This window comes from Chrysochloris asiatica, unplaced genomic scaffold, assembly GCF_000296735.1.
Source record: "Chrysochloris asiatica unplaced genomic scaffold, ChrAsi1.0 scaffold00059, whole genome shotgun sequence".
Classification (NCBI taxonomy): domain Eukaryota; kingdom Metazoa; phylum Chordata; class Mammalia; order Afrosoricida; family Chrysochloridae; genus Chrysochloris; species Chrysochloris asiatica.
The window spans coordinates 4,228,843-4,251,248 of NW_006408577.1; the positions used below are offsets into that span (position 1 = coordinate 4,228,843).

The following is a 22,406-nucleotide window of genomic DNA, read 5'->3' on the forward strand; positions in this document are numbered from 1 at the left end:
TTTATAATTACAGATCTTCGCACATTTTGTTGTCATATCTGACTTTGAAATTTCAGATATTTTGACTTTGAAGTTCAAGCTGAACTTTGAAATTTTATGCTCTGCTCTTGTACCTTCTCATTTCTTCCATTTTCTTTAGCATCTCTGGAGAGCAAGTTTCAGAATCTCTTCTGACATCAATTTTGATCTTTTCCTTCTTTCTTGTCTTCTTAATGTCTTTTTGCACCCTGTATGGTGTTCTTCATGTCTTCCCAGAACTCTTCTGGTCTTTGGTCTTTAGTGTCTAATGTATGACATTTGTTTTTCAGATATCTCTAAATTCAGGTGGGATATATTCAAGGTCATATTTTGTCTCTCGTGGACTTGTTTTCATTTTCTTCAGTTTCAGTCTGAATTTGCATGAGCAATTGATGGTCTGTTCCACAATCTGCCCCTGGCCTTGTTTTGGCTGATGATATGGAGGTTTTCCACCTTCTCTTTCCACAGATGTAGTCAATTTGATTTCTGTATATTCCATCTGGTGAGGTCCATGTGTATAGTCATATCTTGTGCTGTTTAAAAAGGTATTTGAAATGAACAAATCATTGATTGTGCAGAATTCTATCATGTGATCTCCAGCATCATTTCTATCACTAAGACCATATTTTCCAACTACTGAACCTTCCTCTTTGTTTCCAATTTTGCATTCCAATCGTCAGTGATTATCAATATATCTTCATTAGCATATTTGATCACTTTCAGATTGAAGAAGTTGGTCAGATTCTTCTATTTCATCTTCACTGGCTTTAGAGGTTGGTGCCTAAATTTAAATAATAGTGATATTAACTGGTGTTCCCTGTAGACGCATGGATATTATCCTATTACAGACAGCATTGTACCTCATGACTGATCTTGATATGTTCAGTTTGTCATTCCTGGTATAGTAAACAATGTGGTTGTCAGATTCACATTGGCCAATACCAGTCCATTTCAGCTCACTAATCCCTAAAATGTCAATGTTTATGCATTCCATTTCATTTTTTAACAATTTCCAATTTTCCTAGATTCATACTTTGCATGGATATTATCCTATCACAGATGGCATTGTACCTCATGACTGATCTGGAAATGTTCTTTTTGACGATGAATGCAACTCCTTTCTCTTCAATTTGTCATTCCCAGCATAGTAAGCCATGTGTTTTTCAAATTCAAAATGGCCAATACCAGTCCATTTCAGCTATCTAATGCCTAAGATATCGATGCTTATGGTTCCATTTCATTTTTCCCAGATTTATGCTTTGTACATTCTATGTTCTGATTTTCAATGGATATTTACAGCTGTTTCCCTTCATTTTGAGTTGTGCCCCATCAGCAAATGTAGGTCCTGCGGGCTTTTCTCCCACAGGCTTTACTCCATTCGCTTTATCACGGTCAACTCTACTTTGAAGAGACAGCTCTTCCCCAGTCACATTTTGAGTGCCTTCCAACCTGAGGGCCTCATTTTCTGGCACTGTATCTGACAGTGTTTCTCTGTTATTCATAAGGTTTTCAGTGACTAAATATTCAGAAGTAGTTTGTCTCTCCTTCTTCCTAGTCTGTCTTTGACTGGAAGCTCATCTGAAATCTGTCCAATGTGGGTGACCCTGCTGGTTTTTAAAGTACCCATGGCATAGCTTCCAGAATCACAGCAACTCACAAACCACCACAGTACTACAAACTGACAGAGGAATTGCAGAATTTAATCCATAATGCATAATATTGGTCTTCTTCCCACCCCTCTTGCCAAAGAACAGATATGTTGCCTCTTCTAATCTAGGAAATGAACCATATGAGAGAAGAGTGTTCCATGCTCCAAGTAAGTATGTGTCCTTCCAAGGAGTTTGGAAAAAAAGGGATGATATGCATGCCAAAGAGGAAACCTAGGGAGAGCCTGACCTGAGAGAGTTAATCACAGCACAGATCAAAAGGTACACAGACCTATCTTACCCAGGCCCAAAACTTATTTCAGTAAGGCATTGCAAATCTCCAATTCTGTACCTCATGCTTATTGTCCTATTCCATGGTGACATTTCTTGGAGGTTAGGTGAAACATTTAAACACAAGGTCATTTAATATAAAATGTGGAGCAATATTTCAATAAGATCTATTATGGATTAAATTGTGTTTCCCAAACATATGTGTTAAATATCTTAACCTTTCTATTTATGGATAGAATCCCAATTGGAAATGGATTTTTTTTGTTTTTTTAATTATGTTATTGAAACCATATTTGTGTAGGGCATGTCTTACACCAAACAATACTAAAACATACAACAAGCAGATTAGGTATCCAAAGGTAAGCAGGAATGGGGGAAGAAAAATTTCAGCACACAGTACCAGAGAACCAAGCAACAGACTGAAAAGAGACCTTTCCCCACATGGAATAGAGAGAGAGATAAAGAGAGAGAGAGTGTGTGTGTGTGTGTGCCCTCCCTGAGATCTGGTGCTCAAAATTAGGAATTTTATCCGAAACTATGAGAAAATAAATTTTGGTTTGTTAAAGTCACCCACTAGTAGTTTTTCTGTTATAGCAGCATGAGATAATTTAGACAAGAACTTAACATTCTGTCCAGTTTCTAACATTATTTCAGCATCTCTCTTTCAACCAACAGCTCCATAGGAGAAAGATGAGGCTTCCTGCTTCCATAAAGACTTACAGTCTTGGAAAGTTACTCCAGGATCCTTGAGTCAAAGCAGCAATAGCAGCCCACTGTCATTGAGATGAGTCTGACTCAGAGCAACCCTCTATCCGGTCTCTGAGACTGTTCCTCTAGTCCAGGGATTCTCACAGTGTGGTTGGTTCCTAAACCAGCAGCATCTGGAAACTTGTTACAACTGGTACTTCAAAGGCCCCAGCCCTCTGCAAGTAGGGATCTTCACTTTGCATTTTAATAAGCCTGAAGTGATTCTGGTAAACACCAAAGTTTGAGAAGCCCTATTCTCATCCATTTATGCTGCCAATTTACAGAACCTCTCTGCCAAAAAAAATATCTAATTCCTTGGACCTGGCATCACTGTTATTTCCTATGTCTATTATTTCACTGGAAGGGAAGGATAGTTGTAGGGGACTTTGTGAGAAAAGACTGGCAGAAAGGTCCCCTGAAAGTATCTGATTAATGAATCATTTTTATGATAATTATGTTATTTGTTTACATAACCAAAAAATGTCTGTTCATCAACTTAATTATGGGAAGGTGGGGAAAATGATACTAAGAAGAGCTGAAATTTATTTGGAGAACAAGACTGTAAGGCAGGACAAGAAATGTATTTCTTTCTAAATTCATGAGGCCAAAATAAATGATGAAAAAAGAAAGAGTTAACAGAAGTCAGAGAACAGTAAAATAATCTGCAATGTATATATTCTTCACACATATTTGTTAAATGAATAAAAAGTTGCTGAGAACTAGCTTTGGGATGTTGTTGTTAAATGCTGTTGAGTTTATTCCAATGCATGATGACCCTTGTATATGATTTCTTAGGAGCATGTGGTGGGTTTGAACTGCCAACCTGGTGCTGATCCTGCAGTGACACAACAGGAATTCTTCGGACAATAGTACTCCCAGGAAAGGTGCTCTGAGTTTGGAGGTGATTTTGCATCTAAAAAAATTCTCTTAGTGACCTCAATGACAGGCACTGTAGAGTATACCTTCTTCAGGGACAGGGGTACCTGAGATACCAGATGGTTTCATTTGCAACTATGGTCCAAAGAGAGGGTTGAGTTGAGCCAGAATTGTAATCAGCCAAAATAGGTAGTAGCCAGCTGAGCAGGTCACCAATATGGTGATGATGAGTCTTCCGTTAGGACCCTTCGGATGAACGAGGGCACTAAGAAGCCCACAAAGCCCCAGAACACACTCATCACAATAAGGGGCGCAGTGAGGCCACTGTACGCCATAGTCGTTGCCTGAGTAGCCAGCCCTGGCTCTGCCGCCTCGCTTTGGTCCCACCGGGAAGTGTCCTCTGACCCGTTTTTGTTTGTTTGTTTGCTTGATTTTCAATTTTTAATTGACAAATCAACAGTATCATTAAAGACTCAGGTTTCTGCCATATTTCTACAGACTTAGTTTTAGTGTTAGGCTCAGATTTATGCTTTTTAACAAGATGGTTGCATCAGCTTCAAGTAGCATATTCAAATACAACATCATCCAGAAGTACTGTGTTGTGTTTACAGGATGGGAAAATCCTTTAAACATACTCATCAATATTCCACTTATGTCTTGCTGCCAGAAATGCACAGCATATTGATGTATAAAGTCACTGATAGGGAGTTGGTGGCTGATTACTGGTTTAAATCAATCAGAATCCACCATCCCAAGTCAGAATTGGGGTAGGTCTTCCCTGAAGCACGTTGGCAAGAAATAAGGGGGAAATTGGAGTTATGCACATCAAACTTGCATTAGAATTTGTCTCTGACACTTAATAATTACATGACTATGGAAAATTGCCAACCTTTGTCTGTCAGTTTGTTGCACTGTGGTGGCTTGCATGTTGCTGTGATGTTGGAAGCTTTGCTACCAGTTCTTGGAGAAGGACATGACGTTTGGTAAAATGGAGGGTCCGTGAATAAAAGCATGACTCCCAGGAGATGAATTGACATAGTGGCAGCAGCAATAGGCTAACAATTGTGAGGATGGTGCAGTGTTTAAGTCTGTTGTATATGGTGTCACTATGAGTCAGAACCGACCCACCGGCACCTAACAACAACAATACAAAGACTCAATTGCTTTCTTTCTGCCTAAAATTTCTTACCGCTATATTAGAAATAATGTTAGTACCTAAGTAAGATAAGTTTTTGAAAATTATATTTAATCATACATAAAAATTGTATAAATGTTGCCTTGAATGTAGTTAACTTTAAAAATATAATTGTTTTGATATAATATTTAGAAAAGATTTAAAAATATATCTTCTTCAAATCCAGGAAGTATTGATGTATATTCTTCTGACACACAAGTGTTGAGATATTTTATAATCTATGTATATACAACATGTGAAGATTTTGTCAGTCATTTCTCAAAAGATATGGTCAGATTTTTTTTTTTTTCTTTTTTCATTACTGGGAATGTTTTTGAAAGTTTGTAGAAAGTAACACACCACAGATGGATAACGACTATGAAAGTCATACAAAATGTATTGCAACTTTTTCTGAGCTTAGTTTTCACACCCCATGTACAGAGTGATAACAGCCTACCAACACAGCTCTCCAAACACCACCCCTCCCACAATTCACACCACAAAAATGGAATTCATGAAAATCATAATTTGCTTTTTACTGATTCACTGAGTTCCAGCAATGTCTTAGCACATCCCCCTCAAACTGATTTCCTCAGGTCTTCTCCAAATGAGAAAAAGTAAAGAATGCAAAATTCCTAATCTCCAAATGTTCCACCACTAAGAAAATGTGTACAAATGTACTCCCACCTTCCCTTAGGCTGTTAGAGAAGTGACTTTGGGACCATGGATAAAGCCAATGAATTTGAGAACAGAAATGGGTTGGAAACTTCATCTTTGAGGTGAGACAATGAACAACTGGAGAGAAAAAGAATCTCTTGCCCAGAAGTTGATCATTAGTTGGAGCAGAATTGAATCTGGAATTGGTGACCTGCCAGTCTAGGACTCTTCACAGTATCCCACTCAAGCCCGAATCCAGGTCCCCTTGCACAGAACACTAACACAAACCTTTAGTTCATACTGTTGAGGACATGTTGTTGTTCTTAAGTGCCGTTGAGTCGAGACTCATAGCGACCCTATATAGGGTTTCCAAGGAGTAGCTGGTGAGCTTGAACCACCACCCTTGCAGTTCAAACAACTTTGCAGTCTGATGCATTAGCCCACAGTGCCACACCAGAACTTGTAGAGGACATAGAGTTGAGAAAATATAGCAAATTGTCTGTCATTTTATCTTTTTTTTTTTTTAAAGGAGAACACTCTTGTCCTTTCTTTACCATATAATTTAAATAGAATTGACCTCAAATTAAATTAAATAGAATTACTTCAAGGGATTGTTGACCACATCATTTGCATATCCAATTCCTTTGGACACAATGATTTGTTCAAGGGTTAGTCTAACCTAAATCCGTGAGACAGACAGTTGAATACATTTGCTGGAACCTCAGGAAAAGAAATCTTTCTCATTTCTGTTGGGTTTACTGATTCAAGGATGCAACGCTTGAAACTATTTCAACCATCTTGCTACCACTCAAAGCATCAAAAGGAGGTTAATACAGACCAAGCAAAGCAGAGAGGTAGCTCTCTTGACATCATAAACACTCTAAATCAACCTTTGCTTGTTGTTCACATCAGCTGTTAACGTTTTGGCAATGGATACCAATGAATTGTGCTTTGAATTGTTCTTCGGCAGTGTTTCATTCTATTGTGCATACAGTTGGGACCAACTCAAGGGCACCTAACAAGAACCAATAAATTTACCATTTATTTGGCTGAGGTTCCTGTCACAAATGAAATATGTGTTAAAGTTGTCCATTAACCCATATATTTTCTCTTTTCCTTCTTCTATACTGTGGCTTAAAATATAAATAGAGTGCACACCATTCAGTACCCCCAGAACTTGCCGGTTGTAGTGATTAACTACCCTTTTCTCTCCATGCCATATGAATTTTTGTAGGCCATGAATTATTGTAGCACACTCACCCATACTGAGAAACTGAGTTTAAAGTCAAGTGCTAACCCTTCTGATTTTACAACGTGACTCATTTTCATGTTCAATTTATCTGAAGGCCCTTGTGTGTGAACTAGCTGATCGATATTTTTCTGTATTTTCCACCTATGCCTCGCTTGGCTCTTTTGCTAGATATAACTTCTGATACTATAACCTTTTTAAATCTTTAATCTCTAGTTAGTTCTTCATCTTCCCTCCTAAAAGACAAATGAAAGAAAGAAGAAAAAGGCCTGTCCCATTACCAGTGGTCTATCATTGCTCTTCCATTCATAGTCAAATTCTATATTCAGTTTCTTCCTGGAGCTATTCCACACTAATGCTCCAAACTACTGGAAGGTGGGTAGTTTTCTTTTTAGTAAATCTCCATCATAAAGAAATAAGGAATTTGTTATTTGCATCCAGTGGTTCTCTTTGTGGAATTTCCTTTACTCTTTTAAGCAATTCTCTGCTGCACTGACTTTTGTACTCATAGTCTTCAGATATGCCTCCTACTTCTTTTGTTTTCTCTCTCTCAGTCTCCTTTCTTGTTAGCCCTATGTTGTTGTTGTTGTTGTTAAGTGCCATCGAGTCGGGTCCGACCCATAGCGACCCTGTACAGGGTTTCCGAGGGTGTAAATCTTTACGGGAGTAGAAAGCCTCATCTTTCTCCCGCGGAGCGGCTGGTAGTTTCGAACCGCTGACCTTAAGGTTCGCAGCCCGATTCGTAACCATTACGCTACCAGATCTCCTTATGCCTTACCTTAAATACTTGTGTTTCCCATGTCTGTCCTTAATTCCCCTTTCATTAACCATACCATCATCTGTCAATTTAATCTCTTCCATGACTTCAACTCCTAATGAATCATGGTGACGCATTTTGAGACAACACTCCAAGAGATCTTGAGAGCTAATTGGTTGGATGTGTGAAAAATTGGCATTTGAAAAGTCAAATGATAATTAATTTTATTCCACAGAGGCTCAATTTTAGTTTTCAAGACAGACTGCTCTTTTGTTTTATGAAAAATTTCTTAAATAGGTCTCTCAGTTACATTTAACGAGAAATCCTACTCTGACCTTTAGAAGACTGAGGCTATGAGATTCAAGAAGGTAAGCATCTCTGTACAGCAAAGTGCAAGGCTGTCTTCATTTTGAGCACAGATGCATCCCTGCACATTCTGCATCCTTTAGAAATATTGCTGTTTTTCCCCAACTGCGAATTTAGTTTGCACTATCCCTAGTAACAAGTGTTGCTCCTGGAAGGTGAATGTACAATTTGACATGAATTTTGATAGCCACTCTTCTTTAGCTTGGCCTTGGAGCTTGAGATCCTGAATTCAAGATAGGGAAAACATGTTCAAAGGTACTGGTGGTAAACTGGTTTTGACAAAATGGGCAACAGATTTTAGAATATGCAGACGGGTTTCTGGTAAACCTCTACAAAAGGGTTTCAGTTGTGAGGCCAGACAGCAAACATCAGTGAAATGTTATAGGTAGTTCTAGCTGTTCATCCAGGAAATTGGAGGAAGGGAATGATGCCATATTTGGGAGCAGTATCCACCTAAATGAACGTGAGGAGAAAAGAAGTGATCTGCAAAGGAACAGTACAGCAATTTGGTGACAAAGACCTGACTGCAGAGGAAAGTGACAGCCAGGATAGATCATTGGATTAAATAAACATACTCTGGACATTCTCAAAAACTGTAAGATAGAGCTAGGGAACCAGGAAAAGATGCAAGCAGTTAAATATCACTGGAGCTTAGACTATTAATATTTAGGGGGAAATAAAAAGTCTTGTAGACATATGAGACCTTCGGATTATAATTCTCTAATTTCCACGATATTGTTGAGTTCTGGTGTTGGTAGTGCTACGAGTCACTTCCGACTCATAGCAACCCTATGTACAACTGAACAAAATACTGCCCAATCCTGTGCCATTCTCAAACCTGTTGGTATGTTTGAGGCCATTGCTGTTGTCACCATGTCAATCTATGTCATTGAGGGTCTTCCTCCTTTTCACTGACCCTACACTTTACCACGTATGATATCCTTCTCCAGGGACATGACAACATGTCTGAAGTATGAGAGATGAAGCCTTGCCATCCTGGCTTCTAAGGAGCATTTAGGCTGTACTTTTTCTATTACAGATTTGTTTGTTCGTCTGGCAGTCTATGGTACTTTTCGTATTCTTCTACAACACCAAAATTCAAATGTATTTGTTCTTCTATAGTTTTCCTTATTTATTGTGAAACTTTCACATACATATAAGGCAATTGAAAATACCATGGCTTGGGTTAGGTGCACCTGATATCTTTGCTCTTTAACACTTCATAAGGTTTATTTGCAACAGATTGATATAATGCAATATATCCTTTGATTTCTTGATTGATGCTTCTATGAGTGTTGATTGTAGATCCAAGTAAAATGAAATCTTAGATAATTTCAATATTTTTTCCATTATCAGGACGTTGTTTATTGGTTCACTTGTAAGGTTTTTTGTTTGTTTGTTTCCTTTACAGTTATGTGCAATTCATACTGAAGGCTGTAGTCTTTGATCTTCATCAGTAAGAACTTCAAGTCCTCTTCTTTTTCATCAAGTAACATTGTGTCATCTGCATATTGTAGGTTGCTCATGAGCCTTTCTCATCTAGCATACTTCAAATATTTTGATATGAAGACCTCTTGCTAGAAGCCATGTCCTTAAGAATGGACGGGGGAACCTCTGTCACAAAATAAAACTCATTAACATTATAGGAATACCTCCAAATCTAATCATATCTAGTTTGTGATCTGTAGTAATTCTTACCTCTCTGGCTATAACTTACTGAATGCTACTTGGTGTTTCCTCTTATAATTGGCCAGTATCATTGGGTCTTTGTTTCTGATTTTGAATCTCTCTGCTTCTTGTTTGCAACATTTGTCTAATAACTAGTGTTGTCATCAAAGCTCTTGACCCATTTCTACCAATCTGCATGGTTGTAAAGACTAAGTCTGATTATCAGTGTACCTGGTATTCACTTCAGCTACCACAGAGTGGAGTCCTGGTCTGGCACTGTGGGTTAATGTGCTGGACTGCACAGTTGGTTTGAACCACAAGGTTAGTGGTTCAACCTTACCAGTCACTCCTCAGAATCCCTATACAGGATCCTAATGGGTTGGAACTGACTCAATGGCACATAACAACAACAACCACAGAGTTTAATTACCCAGTAATTGTTAGTTAAATTAGTGAATGTTATTGTTGTTGTTTTTGTTAAGTATCATGGAGTTGGTTCTGATTCAAATGCACCCTGTGAAGGGTTTACAAGGACTGGCTGGTGGGTTTGAATTGCCAACTTTGTGGTGAGCAGTCCAGTGCTGGTTGTTGTTGTTAAGTGCCTTTGAGTCGGTTCTGACTCATAGCAACCCCGTATAGGGTTCCCAAAGAGCAGCTGGTGAGCTTAAACCACAGATCTTGGTTCATACAGACCTTGCAGTCCAGCGCATTAACCTACAGCATCACACCTGGATTTTTAGTACTCATCCTACAGGCTGAAAATCCCAATATGAAGTGATTTCAAAGGTCTTAACTTCCATGGTTTCCTGAACTTCTGGAAATTTTTACTAAATTCACTTTAACAACGAATAGTGCAAGACTAGGCAGTGTTTCATCTTGCAGTAACTAGTGTCACCTAGCAACAACTTCTTGTTGTACTCACTTACATTACAGCATTCCCATTCATGATAATATATCCCAATATTAAAGATTTTTAGACTTAGTAATATTTAGTTGTTGTTGTTAAGACTAAGACACATGAAAGTCAATTAAGAATGTGTTTATTGAGAGGTATATCCTATTAAGGATCTTTTCTTTCCATTGGTTTGCATTTTAATTTCCTTTCCTAATAAGTAGAGCCTACCTTTCTTCATTTTCTCAGAAAATTATTTAATATTTTCACTAGGAGGTATAAGTTTTGTCTTTTAATAAGCTATATATCACAGAGGTATTGGCAACGTAATGGTGCAATAATTATAATGGCTATCATTGTTTGACTTTTACTGGAGTCCTGGTGTGGTGCTGTGGGTTAGTGTGTCAGACTGCAGTCATTTGAACTGCAAGTTCGGCTGTTCAAGCTCACCTGCTGCTCCTTGGAAACCCTATACAGGGTGGCTATGGGTCGGAATCGACTCGATGGTACATGACAACATGTGTCATGTATTTCACTGCATTATAATCTTCATATCAATCCTATCAGGTGGGAATTTTCATTATCCTTACTTTACAGTTGATAAAGTTAGGTCCTAAAGAAGTTAAGTAACTTGAAAGAGAGTATTGAATAGAAGACTCAGAGAGCGAATATTGAGTGGAAGATCCAGGCTTTGAACCCACTCTTCCTGAAGCATGATAATCATAAACCTTACAATGGTGCTTATTAACAGAATGAAGTTCGAAAAATTTTTAGGGCATATTAGTCCATCACTGGAAGAACACCTCCCAGGCAGCTGCCTTCCCCTCTGTAAGGCCATAGATATCACTGGGCCTGTCAGTATCCCAATCCAAATAAGGACAATCAAACAGATTTTTCCCCCTTGTAAACCACATGTTTCTGGATTACAACTGTGTAGTTTTAAAAAACAAGGGCCTCTAGGGACACATCTGAAAGTAGGACTCATAAATTATTGGCATTTGAATTTGAAAATTCCTTTTAAGAAAACCAACCAAACAGCCATATTTATTAGGGAATTGTGCTATAGTTCCCACATGAATGTCAGAATTCAATTTCTATCAGGTTCTGTATTTAGCTTTTCACCCACATATCTTTCAAGAGAGATTTTTGTTCTAATTTGTTTCTGTGACTAAAACCTAGCAGCCTCTGAGACTTTGTAGGAAAAAATATAAGTATGTATGTGTTTTAAACCACTTCATAATTTGTTCTTACTGCTTTATGTAATGTTGACCTTTATTATTATTATTATTTTCAATCCAGTCCAATTATTTAACTTTCCAGCAATACCTCTCTGATATGCTCACTGGATGATTTTTTTTTTTCTAGAAAGAGCATTTTTCATTAAAATCATATCAGAAGTTATCAGATTCTTTTTTTAAAACTTGACGGCAACCAACTGTTTCTGTTTTACTAAAACACTTGCTTCATTAATATCCCATAGTGTTATTTGTTGTTGATAAGTGCTGTTGAGTCAGTTCTGACACATAGCGATCCTGTATAGGGTTCCCAAGGAGCAGCTGATGAACTTGAACCACAGATCTTGCAGTTCAATTGGCTTTGCAGTCTGGTGCATTAACCCACAGTGCCACACCAGGACTCCTTCCAAATGACTGGGTGTACAGTCAGATTGGGTATATTTCGTAGGTTCCTGATGGGTCTGGGTAAGAGAAGTTGCGGAAAGATGCTGATAAGATTATATGATTCAACTGTGAGTGATTATTAATATAATTAATTGTGACTATAAAAAATTAGAGCCTTAACATGGGAATTGGTTGTTTCTGCCATCAAAATGAGCCTTCTCAGAAACAGGCAGGAGGGGAGAGGTAATCTCACTACCATCAAGAAAGAAGCGCTGGGAACTGGTGCTTGTCCATGAGAACCTGACTGAGGTCTCTGTACATTGAACTTCCTCAGTCCAGGGGGTAAAAAGCTGGGACACCAGAAGAGCAGCAGAGGAGTAACAGCAGCAGAGCCAGAGCGTTTGGTGGCTTCCTGGCCCATGGAACAAGTAAAGCTGAGTGCCTTTGGGAAGGAGGCTTGTTTGTGGAGTGGGTATCTCCAGTCACCTAATCAGGAATGGAGGTTTGCTGATCACAGAGCTACAGTGTAAATGCCTTTAGGCTGAAGCTGATGGGAAAGTTTGGACATTGATTGGCAGTGCTAAAAAGCTATGTAATATTGCCCAAACAGGGCAGTGGCCAAGGGGTTGCTCAGCTAAAGGGCTAAGGACTTCCTGGAGTATAAACTTCCCTATTCAAGCCTATAATTGTCAATATTGTCTGTGTGTTCTATGTAGTCATTGCAATGAATTATCTAAGCCAGCTGAGGAGTAGAGCACTGTGGGAGGAGCAGTTGGTGTCACAATTGGTAAGCAAGGTTGGAGGGTAGAGGCATGTCTGACATCAGCCTGGCAGCAATTGGTCTTTGGATGATGTGTATTTGACTCCTCTTCCCACTTGTGAAGTTGGAGAAAGCCAGACGTGGCCCCCACATCATTTTAATACCCTGGTACTATGTGACATTTCATCAAAACTTCCTAAGTCACTGAAATTACTTTTGGTCAGGTGTTAGAAAAGAATATCAGATGGAAATCATGCTTAATAATCTAAACTCTGGAGTTTAGTTTAACTCCAATCCTGCCAAGACCCCGTTCTGCTTTCACATACTCTGTGCTACCTTGGATAAACTGTGTAATTATTCTATAACTCAGTTTCTTCAAAGGTAATTTTAAGGTGTCTACACCACAGAGTTGCTATGATAATTAAATGAAGAAGTATATGTAAAATGCTTAGAAGAATTTTTGGCACATTATTAATTTTAACTATTATTTTTCCAGAATTTACACTTTTACTTATACTTTACACATTGTCAGCTAAATCTTCCTGAGGTCAATAGAAGCCATTCTACTTTATAACAATGCTGTAAGAAGAGTAAGTATAGAAGTTGTTGTTATTAAGTGCCATTGAGTCAGTACCAACTTATAGCGATTCTGTGTAAGATTTCTGAGGAGCAGTTGGTGGATTTGAACTGCCGACTTTGTGGTTCACAGTCAAGTGATGGTCCGACAGTACCACACAAGGAGGAGAGAATAGTAAATAAGCCATAGTTTAGTTTATAATCCTGACCATTTTATTCTTTTGTGCCTAAGAACACTATAACTTAAAGCCTGCTTTACAGCACCTAACAACATCAGTTTCTAGTCCCAGTACTGCCAATGCCTGTAACCTTTGGCAAACCATTTCACATTTATGAGCTTTAGCTCTCTAATTTAGTAAAATGGGAAAAAAAAAAAAAAACACAAAAAAAAACCCACAGTAGAAAACATCCTATGATGCATACGATTGCAGTGACACCAATGCAAAATAATAAAACACAAAAGGCCTTTGAAGGTTATACAGATGTGATGCTTCATCATATTAATCCCTGTCACTTGGGAAAAGAAATTGGGAAAAGGTAGTAATAAGTGTTGGGGTTCTGTTGTGAAGAGAAAGGTAAAAATAAAAATTAAATCATGTTATTGTTATTATGCTTAACTCCACAAAAGACAATTTTCAAATAAAAAGGAAGTATACTGGTATGTGCTGGAGGATAAGCGCTAGATTGTTAACCAAAAGGTTGGCAGTTCAAACCCACCAACCACTCCTTGGAAATACTATACAGGGTCTCCATGAGTTGGACCCAACGCTGAGGCACCTTACAACAACAACAACATTCATTGAAATGTAACATGTTTAAATCAGTTAAGGATCACAGGGAACTATGAAGTCATTATTTTTGGGAAGAGGAATTAAAAAAGAAGAATTAATAAATGTGGTCTATGATAATGTATCAAATAAAAAATTGGACACTTAGGCAAAACAGCATTATAAGCTGAGTGATTTAAACCTAAATAATCTTTAAAGGTAAAAGTTCTCACATTTTATAAATAAATATCAAATAATAAATTAGTCAAGACCAATTGAAGAAATATTAATCACATTAAGAAGTTAACATGTGGATAAAAAAATGTGAAACTGAGCACACAAATTCTAGGAACAGCATATTTTTGTTGTTGTTGTTAACTGACACTGACTCTCTATTAAAAGAATTATATACTGATGGATGTCCAAAGGCACCCTGGTAGCACAGTGGCTAAAGTACTTGGCTGCTAGCCATAAGGTCAGTGGTCTGACTCCACCAGATGTGTCAGTCTCCTTCTATAAAGACTTACAGCCTTGGAAACCCAGTGGGCAGTTTTAATCTGTCCTATAGGGTTGCTATGAGTTGGAATTGACTTGACAGCAAGTGGATTGGTTTTTGGTATAGATATTCAGTAAAAATTAACCAAGAAAATAACTCTGGGTAGAGTTTATAATCTAAAAGCGTTCCTACAGATGATCCTAATTTAGGACTCCAACCCTGCTTTAGCAAAGAGGTTCTGTTTGTGGGACAAAAAGAAAGAATCACCGGTGGAGCACAGACCTTGCCATAGCTCATTGAGTGATATTACAAAGTCTAGTACTTGAGACAGGGAGCATGCCAAGTCTCCTTATGCATGGTAAACCATGAATACAAAATGCTACTTCCATGAAAAAGGAAAAGAAAACTCAGAAAAAAAAATTTGTGGTAAATCCCTGGAAAGCTATATTAGACAGGTGTGAGTTGGAGGAATGGGGCAAATTGGGATGAAGATGGAAACAAGAGTTTCCAGAAGCACCTTTTTATATCATTTTTTGGTTTTGAGTTATGAGAATTTATTATCTGTTAATCAATAGTTCCTGATGTGGCATTGTAGGATAAGCACTTGATCATAAGGTTGGTTTGAACTGCAAGATCAGGGTTCAAACTGACCAGCCACTCCTCCAAAAGCCTATACAGGGTTGCTATACACTTAGCAACAACAGCAATCAATACTACCTACATGCACACACATCTGCTTGTGTGTGCATGTGGGTGCTGTCTATTAAGTGCAATATATATGGATATCAGAACTTCAGTCTCATGCCTAGTTGAATCTTTCTCACCTTCCTTGAGCTTGGGTGTGTCCCAGGTTGGGGCAGCTTCAGAGAGAAAGAGGCATGATGGATGTGAGAGTCCGACTCCTTATTCATTCCACTGGCTGCTCCTCATTATTCCAGCAATGTGGTGGGGAGCAGACAGGAAGGTCTTACTATAGGGACAGAAGGTCTTACTAGATGGATGTGGTCTCACTTTCATCTGTATGGCAAATGCCCAAATGCTGGACTTTGTGGGTTTGGGGAAGCTTTTGCAGATCTATAAGAGACAATTTGCTATAGCAATAGGGGACCTCCAATATTCCAGGTGTGGCACTGTGGGTTAATGCACTGGGCTGCAAAGTCGGTTTGAACCACAAGGTCAGCGGTTCAAGCTCACCAGTCATTCCTTAGAAACTCCTATGACTCGACAGCACTTAACAACAACATTCTGATGGAGGCCTAGCATGTCACTGTAAGATAAGCACTAGACTGCTAAACACAAGGTTGGGGCAGTTCATTCCTCGTAAACACTATACATGGTTGCTATGGGTCAGAACCAATTCAACATCACTTAACAACAACAACATTCTGGTTGAATTATTATAATTTTTACCCTGACTCTTTCATCAACAATCACTACAAGTGGCTTCTTTTTAAGTCTCTGGAGGTAGCATCTTGGCAGAGTCCTTCAAAACACTTCAATTCTGTCTGACTTACGACTTTGAAAAACGTAACACCTTTTCATGCCAAACTCAGCAAGTGCCTCTCACTCTAAATATTCTCTCTTCTCTCTGAATTTACAGGTAGTTCGAATCAACCTTTATCTTTTTTTCTGGGAGTGTCAGACAACAGTCTAAGTACTCCCATAATTCCAAGAGATAATTCCCGGTGTCAAGTGACAAGACCTGTCACGCCATGCTTTGCTGAGTCCTCTGTTAGCAACAGCATTTACAGAGTTCCTGTTTGTGATCTGAGGTTCCACTAGAAAGAAAAGGAAATGCACACTTCTCTCTCTAGGCTAGGGTTTCTTAACTTTCACAGTATTGATTTCTAAGACCAGGCATTGTAGGATGTTTAGCAGCACCTCTGGCTACTTACTACATGCCAGTAGTACATGTCACAGTTGTAGAAACCAAAAATAGTTATTGCCAAGTGTCTACTGGAGGGCAAATTGCCTGGTGGAGAGACACAACATAACTCAGCTAAACTTTTCCAAATGAATTCTCATTTCCTGTCTCCTTTACCACTCTGCTAATTGTATTTACAGACTAGATTTGGATGATGGTTGTCAATAAGGGTTTCCATCTAGCAAGCTCTCTATGTTGTTGTTGTTAAGTGCCATTGAGTCAGGTTCTGACTCATAGCTACCCTGTATAGCATTTCCAAGGAGCAGATGGTGACTTTGAACCACCACCCTTGTGGTTCAAACCAACTTTGCAGTCCAGCTCATTAACCCATAGCACCACCACACCTGGATCTCAAACCTGTCAGGAGCGTGTGTAGACATGTAACACCCATTTTCTCAGTTGGAACACTGACATCTGAAAAAACAGGAAAAATTCTTACTTCAGAGAAAAATTATTATAAGCCTACATCTCTATCTTAAAAAAAAAAAATTAATCTGTGTTTAAGAACAATAAGGATGAGGGGGAGAAAGACTTTTACATTTTTATGTTTTGTGACTTTATTGCTAGATTTTTGTTTTATATGTGCTGCAAAGTCACTTTGAACTGCAAGGTTGGAAGTTCAAGCTCACCAGCTGCTCCTTGAAAACCTTATACAGGGTTGCTATGGGTCGGAATTGACTCAACAGCACTTAATAATAACAATAACAATTTAACATTTTGATTAAAATGTATATGTATTTCAAAGAATCATAGTTTAGTAATGAATGAAGAAGAATCTTTTAAAGTTTAATAGGATCTTGATTTTGTGTTTTTGATGACATAAGCTAAACTTGTGTATTAGAATAAGGAGGAAAAAGGCAAGGGCAAAGAAATGAGATGAGAGTTAAATTTTACCTTGTTTCATCGATATAAACTGCTTCCAACACAGAGGCTGCATATTCAATATTCTTCTTTAAGTGTGCAACATTAACATCACCTTTTTCCAGCTGCTTCACTAGGCATCTTAGTCTATTTCAAAAAAGTAGATGAAGAAAGAAACAAGAATAGAAAGAGATTTAACTGAAGTATACGGAAAATATTCCAATATAAATGCATAAGTTAAATAAACATTTAAATATGCATATGTCTAAGACTTTGAATAGAATTTTTTGATATAGTTAAGATCAATCTTTATCAATTAGGCAACTGTTATAAATTATATTCCCCTCTCAACAATATGAGGGGTATATGAGTTGCTAGTTTATATTCTATATATTTCAAGGGCAATTTTTCTGAAAATTCAAAACAGTATGAAGATTTTCATTAAAATATATATCTAGAATGTAAAGCTAATGTTCTCCCATGTAAACTATCACATAATTCACAATAAAACATTAAAAAATACATACAGATAGATAGATAGATAGATCTATCACTAGAACTTTTTATTGGTCATTTGGCTTTTTCATAGTTGGTAGAGTGCAAATATTTAAAAGATATTCCTCTGAATGCTGCTATGCAACTGTTCACTGAAAATAGCAATAAAAACAAAAACTTAAGGCAGTAGTCACAAGAAAATATAGACCAGAAAAAGAGATGCATATGTGCTTATTGTTTTCACTGCAATATTTTTTCATTTCAGAAAACACTGTAAAAAAGATACATATATAAGGGTAAAGCAAAAAGTATGGCTACTAAGATTCCAATTTATACAAGAATGGATTTATTTCAAACAAAATGTTTAAACATGTCTCTAAAATCAGTGGATAGTTGCTGACAAGTTCTCTCAGTATATATATGTCTTAGTCTCATTATGGTGACTGAAAAAAAAATAAAGTTTCAATCAGTGACTTCCAAGGGGATCTCCTAGTCCAGTTATATTCAAGGAAAGGAGGTCCACTCAGAAGGTCATGAAAACTTTTGGAGGGGAATCCCAAAAGGGTAATCTTGGTAGATTGTCTTGAAGGACACAGAACAGTCATGAGAGCATATCAGAAAGAGGCTTTAAAAACGGGAAACTGTTAGAAAAGGCCGGGAAAGAGCACCGAGGAAATTTTTACCGTCATGGTAGTAGTGTACCTGTACAATTTTCTAGGGTAGCAAAGGCCTACAAAAATTTCTTGGGAAACCTTACCCCACCCAATCCTACAGCACCATCCTGGCCCTTTAGACTTCTTTTTTTTTGTTCCTCAAACTTAAAGAACATTAAAAAAACAAACAAAAAAAACACACCTTCATATGTTTTGTTTTAGTTTTAGTTATAGGATTATGTGTTCCAATCCTTTGAGGAATTTCGAAGCAGAGGATTTAGCTAAGTCATACTTGGATTCCTGACTCACAGAAATTGTGATATAACTGTTACTCTTTTAAGCCACTAAGTTTTGGGATGACCGATATCTAATATAGAGAAAAAATGTAAATTACCTTAGTGAGTATGTTAACACTTCTAGAAACTACTATGCATTACATTCTAAACAGAAAGTTTCTGAAGATACTTCTCCAAACTAGGAAGAATAGACGCACACGCTCTTTGTTTTTGTATATTATAGATAAACAAATGAAAACAACTTATCTGTTTTCATATCAGATAGAAAGTTGATCAGATAGTTTCATTATCAGAGTTTTATTCCATTTCTGAGCAAAGATATTAAAAAACAATAAACCACATCTACCTTAAGTACTATTTTAGGGGTGACTTAGCAGATTTTTTTACAACTGTCTTTAGCTATTTCCAATATTGAAGTTTAAGGTACAATGATAAATTACAAATTTCAGCAAGGACATCTGATGTTCTTCTATTCATACAAAGACTATATTTCTTGGGGGGAAACACACACACTTAGATTAAAACTTCTTATTAAGGAATTCATAAGCAATTGCTTTTTGTACCATTTATTTTATATGACAAAATATTAGTAGGCAATACCCTAACACAGTATAAATTTCAAATAAATTAGTACAAAGCAAAGCAAAATGACAGCTAAAACACTTAGGGAAAAATAAGGTTGGTTTTGAGGCTTGTGTTCAATGTGAAGACAATAGAGAAACGTGTATAGTATTTTCATATTTTCTTTTTTTTTTTAGTTTATGATCTAAGAACATCAGTCTTAGTGAAATTATCTTTTATGCATAAAAGCAAAAGAAAGAGTCTAAATAATGACAAAATATACCACTCATGTATAAATTACAATTGTAACTTGATTTTACTTGGTTCCATAAAATATTATGATTTTTTTATGCCTTAAGATGTTACCTCCCCTTCTTCCTGAACACCTGAATTCTTATTTTTATTTGTGTTAGTAATTTTTCCTGCAAAAACACTATATTTTACAAGCTCCCTTGAAGCTAGGTATTGTCACATGACCAAGTTCTGACCAATGAGATGTAAGTGGTGATTGTTAAGTAAGACTTGGAGAGAAAAAAATGTCTGAAGAAGGCTAATTCAACTGGAAACAGTCCTCTATTATTCCTTGTCCATTCCTTATTTCCTAAAATGCAGTGAAAATATCTGAAGTTCAGCAGGCATCTAGGGTCAAGAACTAAGATTCTAGAGAAGAAATAAGGAAGTAGCCCGGACTCCATGCTGTGATATCACCTTAAGAAAATTGCCTACAGCTCTGAACTTGCTTCACAAAAGAGGACAAACACTATTGTATTTAAACTACTGTTTGTTTGAAATGTCTTTTATATGCAACCTAACCTAATCTTAACTGTTAAATAAAATGAATAAGAACTGAATCGAAAGCAAGAACTCATGAATGAAGAGATCTTCATATAAAATCGCAAAAGGACTTCTGTACTATTCACAGGCACACTTTCTAATTCACAACAGCATGCCATTTTTCCCAAGGGAATCATCTTGACACATTTCACCTGATTCAGCTTGTGTTGTCAATGAAGCTCCAATACAGGCTGCTCTCAGAATCTATCCCTAATTGTGTCTTTAAATCCAATGTGTAGTTAAGTTGAAAAAGGTGTATACAGTTCTTATTTAGCCTTTCTTTGGCACAAGGAAAAGAAGCTCTGGTAGTACAATGGGTTTTACAATGGGTGGCTAACTGCAAGTTCAGAGGTTCAAATCTACCAGCCATCTGTGGGAGAAAAATGAGATTGTCTGCTCCCTTAAGATTTACAGGTTCAGAAACCCTAATGAACAGTTATACCTCATCCTATGGGATCACAAGGAGTTGGAATCAACTTGATAGCTGTGAGTTTGGTTTTCATTTAAGTACAAGACAAGACTCAAAGTCTTTTCAATAATTTAAAAAATGCACATAGCAGCAAGTGAAGGTGGTTATGCTGAAGACTTTGGTTGACTAGTAGTTGTTTCAATAATTTCAGAAAACACATTTGCACACCATTAAAGTAGGAGTGCCCATGTAAGTTGCAGGCTTCTAACTGGAGAATTTTATACACAAAAATTCTAATAAAATATGATTATAATTTGGTCAATCATAACTTTCTGCTTTTCTCACTTGGCTTTCCCCACTTCCTAGACTTACTTTATCAATTCAAAATATTGAAAATAAATATCTATTTTTGGATTGTTAGAACCTTTTTCTCTTTTGCCTGCATTTACCAAAAACAATTTTTAATGGACACACATTACATTTCACACAAAGTGAAAAATCTTTGTACTTTAAAAAGGTTATTTATAACCAGAACCACAGGCTAATGGAATAATTTTATATGCTTCTTGTTCTAATTTTGATTATGCTTTTGTATACCTCCTAAGCATACATTAATCCCAACTCTTATTTAGTCGATTATTTGACTTTCTTCATAAACAATACAAGCCTAGACATCTTCATTAATAATTTACAAATAATCATACATTCCACAGGTGTGGGTTCTAAAGCAATAAGGTTTGCTGAATCTCATATATCTATACTAACTTTTTTATTTTTTTAAGAAGGTATTTCTTTTAAGAAGATACTTTATTCAATTTATGAAAAAAATTATTTTATTTTTTAAGAAAATAACTATATAATATTTGCCTAAATCCTAAGCCACCCTATGAGTAAATTCTCAAAGCTGAAGAATAAATCACAAAGTTGTGCACATGAAACAAACATGCTCCCTTAATTTAATAAAAACTCATTAGTAATGACTTGGTTTCTTTCGTCAAAGTGGGCAAGCTGAGTGGAAAACAGTGCTCTTACGTATGTTCTTCTGATTCCCAAAACTTAAGTGCATGTCCTTGATGTTCCATCCTGAGTCATTTCTGGCCCACTAATCTGAGCTCTGGTAGCGTAGTGGTTACGAATCGGGCTGCGAACCTTAAGGTCAGCGGTTCGAAACTACCAGCCGCTCCGCGGGAGAAAGATGAGGCTTTCTACTCCCGTAAAGATTTACACCCTCGGAAACCCTGTACAGGGTCGCTATGGGTCGGAACCGACTCGACGGCACTTAACAACAACAACAACAATCTGTAGCTGGAGCCCTGGCATGGTGCTGCCGGTTAGTGTTTATCCTATAGTGCCACACAAGGACTCCAGATAGAGATGTTGACATTGACAAAAATATATGAGGGTACTTCAAAAAGTTCAAAAGTGGAATAAAAGATAACAGAATTTGTCACACACATACACACACACACACACATATATATATTGTTGATATTAAGTGCCACGGAGTCAGTTCAGCTAATAGTAGTGGCCTGCATACAGTTTCTGAGGAGCCACTTGTGGATTTGAATCACCAACCTTGCAGTTAGCAGTCCAGTACTAATCCTGCAATGCCAGGCCAGGATTCCATGCACACAGACACACACACACACATACACACAAGGATGAGTCAAAAATTATCTGCAATCTTGATTATGTTAAAATATCCATCCATGTCCACAGCTAGTGACAACACTGAGTGTGCATGTGAAATAATTCTGTTGAAGAGATGAGTGGCAGTGGATTATGAGGCAAACCAGCCAAGGCTCTGCCTATGA

General features: G+C 37.3%; 1 protein-coding gene across 3 annotated transcripts in view; it reads right to left on the bottom strand.

The window, feature by feature from the left end:
- The window catches only part of PDE1A (phosphodiesterase 1A, calmodulin-dependent), a 518,212-nt gene that overhangs the window by 148,525 nt on the left and 347,281 nt on the right, over positions 1–22,406 (bottom strand). For all 3 annotated transcript variants that reach the window (XM_006864023.1, XM_006864024.1, XM_006864025.1), the window contains one exon: positions 17,378–17,491. In XM_006864023.1, coding sequence (XP_006864085.1) covers positions 17,378–17,491 — 114 coding nt within the window. The remainder of the gene's footprint in view (positions 1–17,377; positions 17,492–22,406) is intronic.